This window comes from Oncorhynchus keta, chromosome 6, assembly GCF_023373465.1.
Source record: "Oncorhynchus keta strain PuntledgeMale-10-30-2019 chromosome 6, Oket_V2, whole genome shotgun sequence".
In the NCBI taxonomy this organism is placed as follows: domain Eukaryota; kingdom Metazoa; phylum Chordata; class Actinopteri; order Salmoniformes; family Salmonidae; genus Oncorhynchus; species Oncorhynchus keta.
In genome coordinates, this window is record NC_068426.1 from 11,420,902 (window position 1) to 11,439,765 (window position 18,864).

The window sequence follows — 18,864 nt, forward strand, 5'->3', positions numbered from 1 at the left end:
AACAAATTTAGTCAACAAACTGATGTAGTCAACAAACTGATGTAGTCAACAAACTGAATTAGTCAACAAACTGAATTAGTCAACAAACTGAATTAGTCAACAAACTGAATTAGTCAACAAACTGATGTAGTCAAAAAAACTGATGTAGTCAACAAACTGATGTAGTCAACAAACTGAATTAGTCAACAACTGAATTAGTCAACAAACTGAATTAGTCAACAAACTGATGTAGTCAACAACTGAATTAATCAACAAACTGATGTAGTCAACAAACTGATGTAGTCAACAAACTGAATTAGTCAACAAACAGATTTAGTCAACAAACAGATTTAGTCAACAAACTGAATTAGTCAACAAACTGATGTAGTCAACAAACTGATGTAGTCAACAAACTGAATTAGTCAACAAACTGAGGTGGTCATCAAACTGATGTGGTCAACAAACTGAATTAGTCAACAACTGAATTAGTCAACAAACTGAATTAGTCAACAAACTGATGTAGTCAACAAACTGATGTAGTCAACAAACTGAATTAGTCAACAAACTGAATTAGTCAACAAACTGATGTAGTCAACAAACAGAATTAGTCAACAAACTGATGTAGTCAACAAACTGAATTAGTCAACAAACTGAATTAGTCAACAAACTGATGTAGTCAACAAACTGATGTAGTCAACAAACTGAATTAGTCAACAAACTGATGTAGTCAACAAACTGAATTAGTCAACAAACTGATGTAGTCAACAAACTGATGTAGTCAACAAACTGAATTAGTCAACAACTGAATTAGTCAACAAACTGATGTAGTCAACAAACTGATGTAGTCAACAAACTGAATTAGTCAACAAACTGATGTAGTCAACAAACTGAATTAGTCAACAACTGAATTAGTCAACAAACAGATTTAGTCAACAAACTGATGTAGTCAACAAACTGAATTAGTCAACAAACTGAATTAGTCAACAAACTGAATTAGTCAACAAACTGATGTAGTCAAAAAACTGATGTAGTCAACAAACTGATGTAGTCAACAAACTGAATTAGTCAACAACTGAATTAGTCAACAAACTGAATTAGTCAACAAACTGATGTAGTCAACAACTGAATTAATCAACAAACTGATGTAGTCAACAAACTGATGTAGTCAACAAACTGAATTAGTCAACAAACAGATTTAGTCAACAAACAGATTTAGTCAACAAACTGAATTAGTCAACAAACTGATGTAGTCAACAAACTGATGTAGTCAACAAACTGAATTAGTCAACAAACTGAGGTGGTCATCAAACTGATGTGGTCAACAAACTGAATTAGTCAACAACTGAATTAGTCAACAAACTGAATTAGTCAACAAACTGATGTAGACAACAAACTGAATTAGTCAACAAACTGATTTAGTCAACAAACTGAATTAGTCAACAAACTGATGTAGTCAACAAACTGATGTAGTCAACAAACTGAATTAGTCAACAAACTGATGTAGTCAACAAACTGAATTAGTCAACAAACTGAATTAGTCAACAAACTGATGTAGTCAACAAACTGATGTAGTCAACAACTGAATTAGTCAACAAACTGAGGTGGTCATCAAACTGATGTGGTCAACAAACTGAATTAGTCAACAAACTGATGTAGTCAACAAACTGAATTAGTCAACAAACTGAATTAGTCAACAAACTGATGTAGTCAACAAACTGATGTAGTCAACAAACTGATGTAGTCAACAACTGAATTAGTCAACAAACTGATGTAGTCAACAAACTGAATTAGTCAACAACTGAATTAGTCAACAAACTGATGTAGTCAACAAACTGAATTAGTCAACAAACTGATGTAGTCAACAAACTGATGTAGTCAACAAACTGAATTAGTCAACAAACTGATGTAGTCAACAAACTGAATTAGTCAACAAACAAATTTAGTCAACAAACTGATGTAGTCAACAAACTGATGTAGTCAACAAACTGAATTAGTCAACAAACTGAATTAGTCAACAAACTGAATTAGTCAACAAACTGAATTAGTCAACAAACTGATGTAGTCAAAAAACTGATGTAGTCAACAAACTGATGTAGTCAACAAACTGAATTAGTCAACAACTGAATTAGTCAACAAACTGAATTAGTCAACAAACTGATGTAGTCAACAACTGAATTAATCAACAAACTGATGTAGTCAACAAACTGATGTAGTCAACAAACTGAATTAGTCAACAACTGAATTAGTCAACAAACTGAATTAGTCAACAAACTGATGTAGTCAACAAACTGAATTAGTCAACAAACTGAATTAGTCAACAAACTGATGTAGTCAACAAACTGATGTAGTCAACAAACTGAATTAGTCAACAACTGAATTAGTCAACAAACTGAATTAGTCAACAAACTGATGTAGACAACAAACTGAATTAGTCAACAAACTGATTTAGTCAACAAACTGAATTAGTCAACAAACTGATGTAGTCAACAAACTGATGTAGTCAACAAACTGAATTAGTCAACAAACTGATGTAGTCAACAAACTGAATTAGTCAACAAACTGAATTAGTCAACAAACTGATGTAGTCAACAAACTGATGTAGTCAACAAACTGATGTAGTCAACAACTGAATTAGTCAACAAACTGAGGTGGTCATCAAACTGATGTGGTCAACAAACTGAATTAGTCAACAAACTGATGTAGTCAACAAACTGAATTAGTCAACAAACTGAATTAGTCAACAAACTGATGTAGTCAACAAACTGATGTAGTCAACAAACTGATGTAGTCAACAACTGAATTAGTCAACAAACTGATGTAGTCAACAAACTGAATTACTCAACAAACTGATGTAGTCAACAAACTGATGTAGTCAACAAACTGAATTAGTCAACAAACTGATGTAGTCAACAAACTGAATTAGTCAACAAACAAATTTAGTCAACAAACTGATGTAGTCAACAAACTGAATTAGTCAACATACTGAGGTGGTCATCAAACTGATGTGGTCAACAAACTGATGTAGTCAACAAACTGAATTAGTCAACAAACTGATGTAGTCAACAAACTGAATTAGTCAACAAACTGATGTAGTAAACAAACTGAATTAGTCAACAAACTGAATTAGTCAACAAACTGATGTAGTCAACAAACTGAATTAGTCAACAAACTGAATTAGTCAACAAACTGATGTAGTCAACGAACTGATGTAGTCAACAAACTGATGTAGTCAACAAACTGAATTAGTCAACAACTGAATTAGTCAACAAACTGAATTAGTCAACAAACTGAATTAGTCAACAAACTGATGTAGTCAACAAACTGAATTAGTCAACAAACTGATGTAGTCAACAAACTGAATTAGTCAGAAAACTGATGTAGTCAACAAACTGAATTAGTCAACAAACTGAATTAGTCAACAAACTGATGTAGTCAGCAAACTGAATTAGTCAACAAACTGAATTAGTCAACAAACTGATGTAGTCAACAAACTGAATTAGTCAACAAACTGATGTAGTCAACAAACTGATGTAGTCAACAAACTGATGTAGTCAACAAACTGATGTAGTCAACAAACTGAATTAGTCAACAAACTGATGTAGTCAACAAACTGATGTAGTCAACAAACTGAATTAGTCAACAAACTGATGTAGTCAACAAACTGAATTAGTCAACAAACTGAATTAGTCAACAAACTGATGTAGTCAACAAACTGAATTAGTCAACAAACTGAATTAGTCAACAAACTGATGTAGTCAACGAACTGATGTAGTCAACAAACTGATGTAGTCAACAAACTGAATTAGTCAACAACTGAATTAGTCAACAAACTGAATTAGTCAACAAACTGAATTAGTCAACAAACTGATGTAGTCAACAAACTGAATTAGTCAACAAACTGATGTAGTCAACAAACTGAATTAGTCAGAAAACTGATGTAGTCAACAAACTGAATTAGTCAACAAACTGAATTAGTCAACAAACTGATGTAGTCAACAAACTGAATTAGTCAACAAACTGAATTAGTCAACAAACTGATGTAGTCAACAAACAGAATTAGTCAACAAACTGATGTAGTCAACAAATTGATGTAGTCAACAAACTGATGTAGTCAACAAACTGATGTAGTCAACAAACTGAATTAGTCAACAAACTGATGTAGTCAACAAACTGATGTAGTCAACAAACTGAATTAGTCAACAAACTGATGTAGTCAACAAACTGATGGAGTCAACAAACTGATATAGTCAACAAACTGAATTAGTCAACAAACTGAATTAGTCAACAAACTGATGTAGTCAACAAACTGATGTAGTCAACAAACTGATGGAGTCAACAAACTGATATAGTCAACAAACTGAATTAGTCAACAAACTGATGTAGTCAACAAACTGATGTAGTCAACAAACTGAATTAGTCAACAAACTGATGTAGTCAACAAACTGAATTAGTCAACAAACTGATGTAGTCAACAAACTAAATTAGTCAACAAACTGATGGAGTCAACAAACTGATATAGTCAACAAACTGAATTAGTCAACAAACTGATGTAGTCAACAAACAGAATTAGTCAACAAACTGATGTAGTCAACAAACTGAATTAGTCAACAAACTGAATTAGTCAACAAACTGATGTAGTCAACAAACTGATGTAGTCAACAAACTGAATTAGTCAACAAACTGATGTAGTCAACAAACTGAATTAGTCAACAAACTGATGTAGTCAACAAACTGATGGAGTCAACAAACTGAATTAGTCAACAAACTGATGTAGTCAACAAACTGAATTAGTCAACAAACTGATGTAGTCAACAAACTGAATTAGTCAACAAACTGAATTAGTCAACAAACTGATGGAGTCAACAAACTGAATTAGTCAACAAACTGAATTAGTCAACAAACTGATGTAGTCAACAAACTGAATTAGTCAACAAACTGATGTAGTCAACAAACTGAATTAGTCAACAAACTGATGTAGTCAACAAACTGAATTAGTCAACAAACTGAATTAGTCAACAAACTGATGTAGTCAACAAACTGATGTAGTCAACAAACTGAATTAGTCAACAAACTGAATTAGTCAACAAACTGATGTAGTCAACAAACTGAATTAGTCAACAAACTGATGTAGTCAACAAACTGAATTAGTCAACAAACTGATGTAGTCAACAAACTGAATTAGTCAACAAACTGATGTAGTCAACAAACTGATGTAGTCAACAAACTGAATTAGTCAACAAACTGATGTAGTCAACAAACTGATGTAGTCAACAAACTGATGTAGTCAACAAACTGATGTAGTCAACAAACTGATGTAGTCAACAAACTGAATTAGTCAACAAACTGAATTAGTCAACAAACTGATGTAGTCAACAAACTGAATTACTCAACAAACTGATGTAGTCAACAAACTGATGTAGTCAACAAACTGAATTAGTCAACAAACTGATGTAGTCAACAAACTGAATTAGTCAACAAACAACAAATTTAGTCAACAAACTGATGTAGTCAACAAACTGAATTAGTCAACAAACTGAGGTGGTCATCAAACTGATGTGGTCAACAAACTGATGTAGTCAACAAACTGAATTAGTCAACAAACTGATGTAGTCAACAAACTGAATTAGTCAACAAACTGATGTAGTAAACAAACTGAATTAGTCAACAAACTGAATTAGTCAACAAACTGATGTAGTCAACAAACTGAATTAGTCAACAAACTGAATTAGTCAACAAACTGATGTAGTCAACAAACTGATGTAGTCAACAAACTGATGTAGTCAACAAACTGAATTAGTCAACAACTGAATTAGTCAACAAACTGAATTAGTCAACAAACTGAATTAGTCAACAAACTGATGTAGTCAACAAACTGAATTAGTCAACAAACTGATGTAGTCAACAAACTGAATTAGTCAGAAAACTGATGTAGTCAACAAACTGAATTAGTCAACAAACTGAATTAGTCAACAAACTGATGTAGTCAACAAACTGATGTAGTCAACAAACTGAATTAGTCAACAAACTGAATTAGTCAACAAACTGATGTAGTCAACAAACAGAATTAGTCAACAAACTGATGTAGTCAACAAACTGATGTAGTCAACAAACTGATGTAGTCAACAAACTGAATTAGTCAACAAACTGATGGAGTCAACAAACTGATATAGTCAACAAACTGAATTAGTCAACAAACTGATGTAGTCAACAAACTGATGTAGTCAACAAACTGATGTAGTCAACAACTGAATTAGTCAACAAACTGATGTAGTCAACAAACTGAATTAGTCAACAACTGAATTAGTCAACAAACTGATGTAGTCAACAAACTGAATTACTCAACAAACTGATGTAGTCAACAAACTGATGTAGTCAACAAACTGAATTAGTCAACAAACTGATGTAGTCAACAAACTGATGGAGTCAACAAACTGATATAGTCAACAAACTGAATTAGTCAACAAACTGAATTAGTCAACAAACTGATGTAGTCAACAAACTGATGTAGTCAACAAACTGATGGAGTCAACAAACTGATATAGTCAACAAACTGAATTAGTCAACAAACTGATATAGTCAACAAACTGATGTAGTCAACAAACTGAATTAGTCAACAAACTGATGTAGTCAACAAACTGAATTAGTCAACAAACTGATGGAGTCAACAAACTGAATTAGTCAACAAACTGATGGAGTCAACAAACTGAATTAGTCAACAAACTGATGGAGTCAACAAACTGAATTAGTCAACAAACTGATGGAGTCAACAAACTGATATAGTCAACAAACTGAATTAGTCAACAAACTGATGTAGTCAACAAACTGATGTAGTCAACAAACTGAATTAGTCAACAAACTGATGTAGTCAACAAACTGATGTAGTCAACAAACTGATGTAGTCAACAAACTGAATTAGTCAACAAACTGATGTAGTCAACAAACTGATGGAGTCAACAAACTGAATTAGTCAACAAACTGATGTAGTCAACAAACTGAATTAGTCAACAAACTGATGTAGTCAACAAAATTAGTCAACAAACTGAATTAGTCAACAAACTGAATTAGTCAACAAACTGAATTAGTCAACAAACTGATGTAGTCAAACTGATGTAGTCAACAAACTGAATTAGTCAACAAACTGATGTAGTCAACAAACTGAATTAGTCAACAAACTGATGGAGTCAACAAACTGAATTAGTCAACAAACTGATGGAGTCAACAAACTGATATAGTCAACAAACTGAATTAGTCAACAAACTGATGTAGTCAACAAACTGATGTAGTCAACAAACTGAATTAGTCAACAAACTGAATTAGTCAACAAACTGATGTAGTCAACAAACTGAATTAGTCAACAAACTGATGTAGTCAACAACCTGAATTAGTCAACAAACTGATGTAGTCAACAACCTGAATTAGTCAACAAACTGATGTAGTCAACAACCTGAATTAGTCAACAAACTGAATTAGTCAACAACTGATGTAGTCAACAAACTGATGTAGTCAACAAACTGATGTAGTCAACAACTGAATTAGTCAACAAACTGATGTAGTCAACAAACTGAATTAGTCAACAACTGAATTAGTCAACAAACTGATGTAGTCAACAAACTGAATTACTCAACAAACTGATGTAGTCAACAAACTGATGTAGTCAACAAACTGAATTAGTCAACAAACTGATGTAGTCAACAAACTGAATTAGTCAACAAACAAATTTAGTCAACAAACTGATGTAGTCAACAAACTGAATTAGTCAACAAACTGAGGTGGTCAACAAACTGATGTGGTCAACAAACTGATGTAGTCAACAAACTGAATTAGTCAACAAACTGATGTAGTCAACAAACTGAATTAGTCAACAAACTGATGTAGTAAACAAACTGAATTAGTCAACAAACTGAATTAGTCAACAAACTGATGTAGTCAACAAACTGAATTAGTCAACAAACTGAATTAGTCAACAAACTGAGTCAACAAACCGTAGTCAACAAACTGATGTAGTCAACAAACTGATGTAGTCAACAAACTGAATTAGTCAACAAACTGAATTAGTCAACAAACTGATTTAGTCAACAAACTGATGTAGTCAACAAACTGATGTAGTCAACAAACTGAATTAGTCAACAAACTGATGTAGTCAACAAACTGAATTAGTCAACAAACTGATGTAGTCAACAAACTGAATTAGTCAACAAACTGAATTAGTCAACAAACTGATGGAGTCAACAAACTGATATAGTCAACAAACTGAATTAGTCAACAAACTGAATTAGTCAACAAACTGATGTAGTCAACAAACTGAATTAGTCAACAAACTGATGGAGTCAACAAATTGATGTAGTCAACAAACTGATGTAGTCAACAAACTGAATTAGTCAACAAACTGATGGAGTCAACAAACTGATATAGTCAACAAACTGAATTAGTCAACAAACTGATGTAGTCAACAAACTGATGTAGTCAACAAACTGATGTAGTCAACAACTGAATTAGTCAACAAACTGATGTAGTCAACAAACTGAATTAGTCAACAACTGAATTAGTCAACAAACTGATGTAGTCAACAAACTGAATTACTCAACAAACTGATGTAGTCAACAAACTGATGTAGTCAACAAACTGAATTAGTCAACAAACTGATGTAGTCAACAAACTGAATTAGTCAACAAACAAATTTAGTCAACAAACTGATGTAGTCAACAAACTGAGGTGGTCATCAAACTGATGTGGTCAACAAACTGATGTAGTCAACAAACTGAATTAGTCAACAAACTGATGTAGTCAACAAACTGAATTAGTCAACAAACTGATGTAGTAAACAAACTGAATTAGTCAACAAACTGAATTAGTCAACAAACTGATGTAGTCAACAAACTGAATTAGTCAACAAACTGAATTAGTCAACAAACTGATGTAGTCAACAAACTGATGTAGTCAACAAACTGATGTAGTCAACAAACTGAATTAGTCAACAACTGAATTAGTCAACAAACTGAATTAGTCAACAAACTGAATTAGTCAACAAACTGATGTAGTCAACAAACTGAATTAGTCAACAAACTGATGTAGTCAACAAACTGAATTAGTCAACAAACTGATGTAGTCAACAAACTGAATTAGTCAACAAACTGAATTAGTCAACAAACTGATGTAGTCAACAAACTGATGTAGTCAACAAACTGAATTAGTCAACAAACTGATGTAGTCAACAAACTGATGTAGTCAACAAACTGAATTAGTCAACAAACTGAATTAGTCAACAAACTGATGTAGTCAACAAACTGAATTAGTCAACAAACTGATGTAGTCAACAAACTGATGTAGTCAACAAACTGATGTAGTCAACAAACTGAATTAGTCAACAAACTGAATTAGTCAACAAACTGATGTAGTCAACAAACTGAATTAGTCAACAAACAGATTTAGTCAACAAACTGATGTAGTCAACAAACTGATGTAGTCAACATACTGAATTAGTCAACAAACTGAATTAGTCAACAAACTGAGGTGGTCATCAAACTGATGTGGTCAACAAACTGAATTAGTCAACAAACTGAATTAGTCAACAAACTGATGTAGTTAACAAACTGATGTAGTCAACAAACTGATGTAGTCAACAACTGAATTAGTCAACAAACTGAATTAGTCAACAAACTGAATTAGTCAACAACTGAATTAGTCAACAACTGAATTAGTCAACAAACTGATGTAGTCAACAAACTGAATTAGTCAACAAACTGAATTAGTCAACAAACTGATGTAGTCAACAAACTGATGTAGTCAACAAACTGAATTAGTCAACAAACTGATGTAGTCAACAAACTGATGTAGTCAACAAACTGATGTAGTCAACAAACTGATGTAGTCAACAAACTGATGTAGTCAACAAACTGAATTAGTCAACAAACTGAATTAGTCAACAAACTGATGTAGTCAACAAACTGAATTAGTCAACAAACTGATGTAGTCAACAAACTGAATTAGTCAACAAACTGAATTAGTCAACAAACTGATGTAGTCAACAAACTGATGTAGTCAACAAACTGATGTAGTCAACAAACTGAATTAGTCAACAAACTGAATTAGTCAACAAACTGAATTAGTCAACAAACTGAATTAGTCAACAAACTGAATTAGTCAACAAACTGAATTAGTCAACAAACTGAATTAGTCAACAAACTGAATTAGTCAACAAACTGATGTAGTCAACAAACTGAATTAGTCAACAAACTGAATTAGTCAACAAACTGAATTAGTCAACAAACTGATGTAGTCAACAAACTGATGTAGTCAACAAACTGAATTAGTCAACAAACTGAATTAGTCAACAAACTGAATTAGTCAACAAACTGATGTAGTCAACAAACTGAATTAGTCAACAAACTGATGTAGTCAACAAACTAAATTAGTCAACAAACAGATTTAGTCAACAAACTGATGTAGTCGACAAACTGATGTAGTCAACAAACTGAATTAGTCAACAAACGGAATTAGTCAACAAACTTAGGTGGTCATCAAACTGATGTGGTCAACAAACTGAATTAGTCAACAAACTGAATTAGTCAACAAACTGATGTAGTCAACAAACTGAATTAGTCAACAAACTGAATTAGTCAACAAACTGATGTAGTCAACAAACTGATGTAGTCAACAAACTGAATTAGTCAACAAACTGAATTAGTCAACAAACTGATGTAGTCAACAAACTGAATTAGTCAACAAACTGAATTAGTCAACAAACTGAATTAGTCAACAAACTGAATTAGTCAACAAACTGATGTAGTCAACAAACTGAATTAGTCAACAAACTGAATTAGTCAACAAACTGAATTAGTCAACAAACTGAATTAGTCAACAAACTGAATTAGTCAACAAACTGATGTAGTCAACAAACTGAATTAGTCAACAAACTGATGTAGTCAACAAACTGATGTAGTCAACAAACTGAATTAGTCAACAAACTGAATTAGTCAACAAACTGAATTAGTCAACAAACTGATGTAGTCAACAAACTGAATTAGTCAACAAACTGAATTAGTCAACAAACTGATGTAGTCAACAAACTGAATTAGTCAACAAACTGATGTAGTCAACAAACTGAATTAGTCAACAAACTGATGTAGTCAACAACTGAATTAGTCAACAACGGATGTAGTCAACAAACTGAATTAGTCAACAACTGAATTAGTCAACAACTGAATTAGTCAACAAACTGATGTAGTCAACAAACTGAATTAGTCAACAAACTGATGTAGTCAACAAACTGAATTAGTAAACAAACTGATGTAGTCAACAAACTGATGTAGTCAACAAACTGAATTAGTCAACAAACTGATGTAGTCAACAAACTGATGTAGTCAACAAACTGATGTAGTCAACAAACTGATGTAGTCAACAAACTGATGTAGTCAACAAACTGAATTAGTCAACAAACTGAATTAGTCAACAAACTGAATTAGTCAACAAACTGAATTAGTCAACAAACTGAATTAGTCAACAAACTGAATTAGTCAACAAACTGAAGTAGTCAACAAACTGATGTAGTCAACAAACTGAATTAGTCAACAAACTGAATTAGTCAACAAACTGAATTAGTCAACAAACTGATGTAGTCAACAAACTGAATTAGTCAACAAACTGATGTAGTCAACAAACTGATGTAGTCAACAAACTGATGTAGTCAACAAACTGAATTAGTCAACAAACTGAATTAGTCAACAAACTGATGTAGTCAACAAACTGATGTAGTCAACAAACTGATGTAGTCAACAAACTGAATTAGTCAACAAACTGATGTAGTCAACAAACTGAATTAGTCAACAAACTGATGTAGTCAACAAACTGATGTAGTCAACAAACTGATGTAGTCAACAAACTGAATTAGTCAACAACTGAATTAGTCAACAAACTGATGTAGTCAACAAACTGATGTAGTCAACAAACTGATGTAGTCAACAAACTGATGTAGTCAGCAAACTGAATTAGTCAACAAACTGAATTAGTCAACAAACTGATGTAGTCAACAAACTGATGTAGTCAAAAAACTGATGTAGTCAACAAACTGAATTAGTCAACAACTGAATTAGTCAACAAACTGATGTAGTCAACAAACTGAATTAGTCAACAAACTGAATTAGTCAACAAACTGATGTAGTCAACAAACTGATGTAGTCAACAAACTGAATTAGTCAACAAACTGATGTAGTCAACAAACTGAATTAGTCAACAACTGAATTAGTCAACAAACTGATGTAGTCAACAAACTGATGTAGTCAACAAACTGAATTAGTCAACAAACTGAATTAGTCAACAAACTGAATTAGTCAACAACTGAATTAGTCAACAAACTGATGTAGTCAACAAACTGATGTAGTCAACAAACTGAATTAGTCAACAAACTGATGTAGTCAACAAACTGATGTAGTCAACAAACTGATGTAGTCAACAAACTGATGTAGTCAACAAACTGAATTAGTCAACAAACTGATTAGTCAACAAACTGGTCGACAAACTGAATTAGTCAACAAACTGAATTAGTCAACAAACTGATGTAGTCAACAAACTGATGTAGTCAGCAAACTGAATTAGTCAACAAACTGAATTAGTCAACAAACTGAATTAGTCAACAAACTGAATTAGTCAACAAACTGAATTAGTCAACAAACTGAATTAGTCAACAAACTGATGTAGTCAACAAACTGATGTAGTCAACAAACTGAATTAGTCAACAAACTGAATTAGTCAACAAACTGATGTAGTCAACAAACTGATGTAGTCAACAAACTGATGTAGTCAGCAAACTGAATTAGTCAACAAACTGAATTAGTCAACAACTGAATTAGTCAACAAACTGAATTAGTCAACAAACTGATGTCGTCAACAACACTAGTCTAATACTTTCACAGGCCTATTTCTGAACTGAAATCAGAGTTCTGTGCATAATACAGGTTCACCATGCAGAAAAAGCATTCATCTGGGGAATTGTTATCTGTCCCGTTAACGTACAATATGACACATAATCCAAGAGCAGAAACCTGTTGTTAGTTACTCACCTTGGTTTCCTCCTCGCCTGGGTAATACTCATCATAGTCATATCCATGAGTGAGATTTGTGACATTGAGAATCCATACGGCTAAAGATAACATCCACATAGTGTGTCGATGATGAAAGGGGGGAGCAGGTGGAGGGGGAGATGATGAAGGATCAGCTAATGCACCACAGTTGAACTCTCATCCCACAGAGCACAAGGATTTCCTCTTTCCTTAGCCAGGAACTGACCTTGAGTGTGGATACGATGAGCCCCGTAGAGTGTGGATACGATGAGCCCCGTAGAGTGTGGATACGATGAGCCCCGTAGAGTGTGGATACGATGAGCCCCGTAGAGTGTGGATACGATGAGCCCCGTAGAGTGTGGATACGATGAGCCCCGTAGAGTGTGGATACGATGAGCCCCGTAGAGTGCCTTTCAAACACACCATTTCCCCCCCAGGAAAGATATTCTTTCACTTCATACAGCATGTATCATTGTATTCTTTCCAAGTGTTTCCACAACCTCTGCCATCGAGTTTCCCTCGGAAGGCTTTGTATTTGGATCAGATTCTTTGTAGATTAGGTTAATCAGAAAAGAGGTGTAGAGATTGAGAGGCCAGATCTCATAGACGTCCTGTAGGTCCAGATGTGATGAGTGCAGTATGTCTCCTGTGAAGCTAGAGTACAGAGGAGGTGAGGGCAGACACGTGTGACAGGAGACAGGCTCCCTCAGCAGTGTACTCCTCTCTCTCTCTCTCTCTCTCTCTCTCTCTCTCTCTCTCTCTCTCTCTCTCTCTCTCTCTCTGTCTCTGTCTCTCTCTTTCTCTCTCTGACTCTCTCTCTCTCTCTCTCTCTCTCTCTCTCTCTCTGTCTCTCTCTCTCTCTCTCTCTCTCTCTCTCTCTCTCTCTCTCTCTCTCTCTCTCTCTCTCTCTCTCTCTCTCTCTCTCTCTCTCTCTCTCTCTCCCACTCTCTCTATTTTGGGAGGAGCTGCCACCTCCTCTCCAGACTGGGAGTTAGTGTTTGTGTGTTTGTGCATGTGTGGGTGTGTGCCTTGAGTACGCTTTTTAAGGTGCTATATTTTCCATATCTGTAATCTCTATATGTTTGAACACCCACTCTGTATATTTCCCTATAACATGCTGAGCAAATGTCGTCCTCTCTTATCACCTGGCCTCCTGCCTCTCAGGCGGGTCTACTGTACTGCTCTGTATAGATCACCTAGCCTCCTGCCTCTCAGGCCAGTCTACTGTAATGCTCTGTATAGATCACCTAGCCTCCTGCCTCTCAGGCGGGTCTACTGTACTGCTCTGTATAGATCACCTAGCCTCCTGCCTCTCAGGCTGGTCTACTGTATAGAGCACCTGGCCTCCTGCCTCTCAGGCCGGTCTACTGTACTGCTCTGTATAGAGCACCTGGCCTCCTGCCTCTCAGGCCGGTCTACTGTATAGAGCACCTGGCCTCCTGCCTCTCAGGCCGGTCTACTGTACTGCTCTGTATAGAGCACCTGGCCTCCTGCCTCTCAGGCCGGTCTACTGTACTGCTCTGTATAGAGCACCTGGCCTCCTGCCTCTCAGGCCGGTCTACTGTACTGCTCTGTATAGAGCACCTGGCCTCGTGCCTCTCAGGCCGGTCTACTGTATAGAGCACCTGGCCTCCTGCCTCTCAGGCCGGTCTACTGTACTGCTCTGTATAGAGCACCTGGCCTCGTGCCTCTCAGGCCGGTCTACTGTACTGCTCTGTATAGAGCACCTGGCCTCCTGCCTCTCAGGCTGGTCTACTGTATAGAGCACCTGGCCTCCTGCCTCTCAGGCCGGTCTACTGTACTGCTCTGTATAGAGCACCTGGCCTCCTGCCTCTCAGGCCGGTCTACTGTACTGCTCTGTATAGAGCACCTGGCCTCCTGCCTCTCAGGCCGGTCTACTGTATAGAGCACCTGGCCTCCTGCCTCTCAGGCCGGTCTACTGTACTGCTCTGTATAGAGCACCTGGCCTCCTGCCTCTCAGGCCGGTCTACTGTACTGCTCTGTATAGAGCACCTGGCCTCGTGCCTCTCAGGCCGGTCTACTGTATAGAGCAACTGGCCTCCTGCCACTCAGGCCGGTCTACTGTATAGAGCACCTGGCCTCCTGCCTCTCAGGCCGGTCTACTGTACTGCTCTGTATAGAGCACCTGGCCTCCTGCCTCTCAGGCCGGTCTACTGTACTGCTCTGTATAGAGCACCTGGCCTCCTGCCACTCAGGCCGGTCTACTGTACTGCTCTGTATAGAGCACCTGGCCTCCTGCCTCTCAGGCCGGTCTACTGTACTGCTCTGTATAGAGCAACTGGCCTCCTGCCACTCAGGCCGGTCTACTGTACTGCTCTGTATAGAGCACCTGGCCTCCTGCCTCTCAGGCCTGTCTACTGTACTGCTCTGCTCAATGCTATAAGAAACAGCACATACTTAACTGCATGATGTCCCTATGGCTATAAGCTGTATGATCGTCTACTATCCTCCTCAACGCTCTCATCGCCAACAGGCCACAGTAAACTTCAGATATGCCTTGCCTGTCTTCATAAATCACTGATGTTTCGACATCACCCTATTAGGTTTTACCCTTGATCTGTACCTTTCACTCTATTTCAGCATTTCCTTGGGTGTCAGTGTTGTCACGGTGATCTGTGGAGTGAATATTCCTACAACAACGGCTCTTTTGGATGATTGAGCTACAGAAATAGTTGAACAGTAATAGGGCTGTTTATGAGTTAGTATGCTGTATGAAACGATTTTCAACATTTTTGGTCCTCTGGTATTAACGCAATGCTCTTTAATCAATGTAAGAGTTGATGCAATCTCACATCTTACTTGTTGAACGCTTGAGTCCCCCTTGTGTACAACTGCTGTACATCCGTCATCATGCGTCATGCTGCTGGCGCAGGGACAGCCAGTCAGGCTGCCAGCCACCAAGGCAGCCAGGCAGCGAGCACAGCTCAGCTCTGACCAGCCAGTTAAATAAAGGTAAAAAATAAAATAAAGTCAGCAGCTTGTCATTGTATACTGTAAGCTCAGCAGCTCTATTGGGACAATGAAGATTTGTCCAGTTTGTAGAATTGACAATATGGCAAATAGTGATGATGTGCTCTTCCCTCAGCCACCTACCTCTCTTTTCTCCACATGTTGAACATCACATGGTATGGTGAATGTAAAATGAGATGAATACAAATCCTGTTTTTAATGTGGCGCAGAGTGCTGTAGGTGGATGTTCCAGTGCACAGTAGCAGGTCTTGTCAGTGCATATCTTAGATATCTGTGTGCAGTAAATCTCTTACAATCGGGGACGTGTTGGAGCTTGCACCTAACGCAACTCAGAAATGTGAACTCTCCTATGAGACAAAGACCAAGGTGTGAAGGAAGGGGAATTCCAATATGGCTGAAATGGTAGACAATAACCATAAAATAATAAAATAAAATCTACACTGCTAACGTTAGAGTCTGAGAACGAACAAGAGATTTCAAATGGAGAGATGGATGAATCCATTTTAAAGGATGTGCCAAAGCATAATGTCGATGTACCTGTTTTATAAACTACACATTGATAGATGCAACAGATCTTTGTAGATTCTCTTAACAGATGTGATCTGATGACAACAAAGTGTTGCCAGTCAACAGATGGAGAAGCACCAGTTTTATTCTGCCAAATAGAAGACAAAGATAACTAAGTGTCATCTCAGTTCGTACAGACCAACTTGGACTCAGAGGTAGATGTAACATTGTAAATGTAAATACAGCCACTCCAATTAGTATGATATGTTACATTTCGTATAGTATGTATTCATTTGTGGATGTCCATCATCTATTTCGTATGATATGTTACAAATTACAATTTGTATAATATGTTAAGAATTTGCAAAATGTATGATATGTTACAAATCCCAATTTGTTGTGGCTAACGTCAGCTAGGTCACTATACATTTACTATGTCATGTCTAGTTTATGAGACCAGGCTGTGTAGACAGACAAAGGCTGCAGGTGAGACATGAGAACAAGGCGGAAGGAAGCTATTCAGATCTATGCTAAGATCCAGTAAATCTCTGTGATGAGACAGGCAGACAGCTCCCAGGAACCTCCTCCGGCTCTGGATTTACTGGCAGGAAACTCAGTGGAATGTTGTGTTTCTTCCACATACACTGTAGACCATGGCCTGGGGCCCTCAATGAGTTCATAGAAAAACATTAACGTAAACCCACACACCACCAATGCAATAGGACCTAGAGTAGTACGGATCCATGTTCCCGTATGTACTCATTAGAGATGGATGATTCAGATTTCAGATGGAAATTCTGAAAGGGAAGCCATTATTTGGCTTTATTTTGAAATGCGACCCGTCACAGGAAGCTAGGCGTATGCTGCACGTCACTTCTTCACAGAAGAGGTTTTTTAATTATATTATTATAATTTATTTATTTTGGCAGAAATGCCTTCTGGAACATATGAACTTTCATGTGCCTTGAAAATAAAGTTGTATTCCATCTGTAAATATGAAATAAATATAGTTAAATTATGAGCCTATGTAACGGATGTGAAACGGCTAGCTTAGTTAGCGGTGTGCGCTAAATAGCGTTTCAATCGGTTACGTCACTTGCTCTGAGACCTTGAAGTAGTAGTTCCCCTTGCTCTGCAAGGGCCGCGGCTTTTGTGGAGCGATGGGTAACGATGACTGTTGTCGTTGTGTGCAGAAGGTCCCTGGTTCGCGCCCGGGTATGGGCGAGGGGACGGTTTAAAACAATTATACTGTTACACCTAGTTGGTTTAGCCATGGAAAAATACAGGGACCTTCCAGGTAGCCATGAGTTAATGGATGGGCTGGACATGCTGCGAGATGAGTTTGTTTTGGTCTGCCATATAGCATGCCTCTGTCTATAACGTGAGCTGTTCAGTACTGTATGTGTTGATATTCCTTTCTGACACAGCGTTTATGAAAGATATAACGTTAGCCATCAATAACTACAAACGTGTTTCTACTTTGGTCAACAACATTGATGCCCTGAATTTAGCAGGCGCTATCGACAGATCAGCTGGAAAAAGTTGTTGGGTTACTTTCTGCACAAGCCACGGTCAGTGTTAACTGGAGTGACTTGACACAACGCTGGCCAAACAAGACGTAGCTACAAACAGAACGGAGTTAAATGGTTCCAGTCTGCTGTGAAGCGTCCACCCATGTAGAGTGCATTCGGAAAGTATTCAGACCACTTGACTTTTTCCACATTTTGTTAAGTTACAGCCTTACAGTGAGGCAAAAAAGTATTTAGTCAGCCACCAATTGTGCAAGTTCTCCCATTTAAAAAGATGAGAGAGGCCTGTAATTTTCATCATAGGTACACTTCAACTATGACAGACAAATTGAGGGGAAAAAATCCTGAAAATCACATTGTAGGATTTTTTATGAATTCATTTGCAAATTATGGTGGAAAATAAGTATTTGGTCACCTACAACCAAGCAAGATTTCTGTCTCTCACAGATCTGTAACTTCTTCTTTAAGAGGCTCCTCTTGTCCTCCACTTGTTACCTGTATTAATGCATAGTTTTGATATCTTCACTACTTTTCTACAATGTAGAAAATAGTACAAATAAAGAAAAACCCTTGAATGAGTAGGTGTGTCCAAACTTTTGACTGGTACTATTTATATATATAAATACAAATGTGTCTGTTTGTCTGGTATTTAAGTGTTGACAGACAGTAGACACCACGTTTATGCTGGAAATGGCGACACATTTAAATTGATAATATTCTGAAATGGAAGTTGTTTTCTGTTTGTTGTGGGTCGCACCAATTGCTGTCACCTCTTTAGTCAGAATGTGTTTCACCTTTAGTTG

At 36.7% G+C, this 18,864-nt stretch overlaps 1 protein-coding gene across 2 annotated transcripts in view; it reads right to left on the reverse strand.

The window, feature by feature from the left end:
- LOC118384943 (vascular endothelial growth factor C-like) overlaps nt 1–13,813 on the reverse strand; it is a 34,560-nt gene extending 20,747 nt beyond the window's left edge. Inside the window, exon 1 of one of the 2 annotated variants that reach the window (XM_035771661.2) lies at nt 13,261–13,813. In XM_035771661.2, coding sequence (XP_035627554.2) covers nt 13,261–13,500 — 240 coding nt within the window. In that variant the 5' untranslated portion in view covers nt 13,501–13,813. Of the gene's footprint in view, nt 1–13,034 lie in introns of both variants that reach the window. The other variant, XM_035771662.2, reaches the window with a different exon arrangement.
- Nucleotides 13,814–18,864: the final 5,051 nt, after the last annotated feature.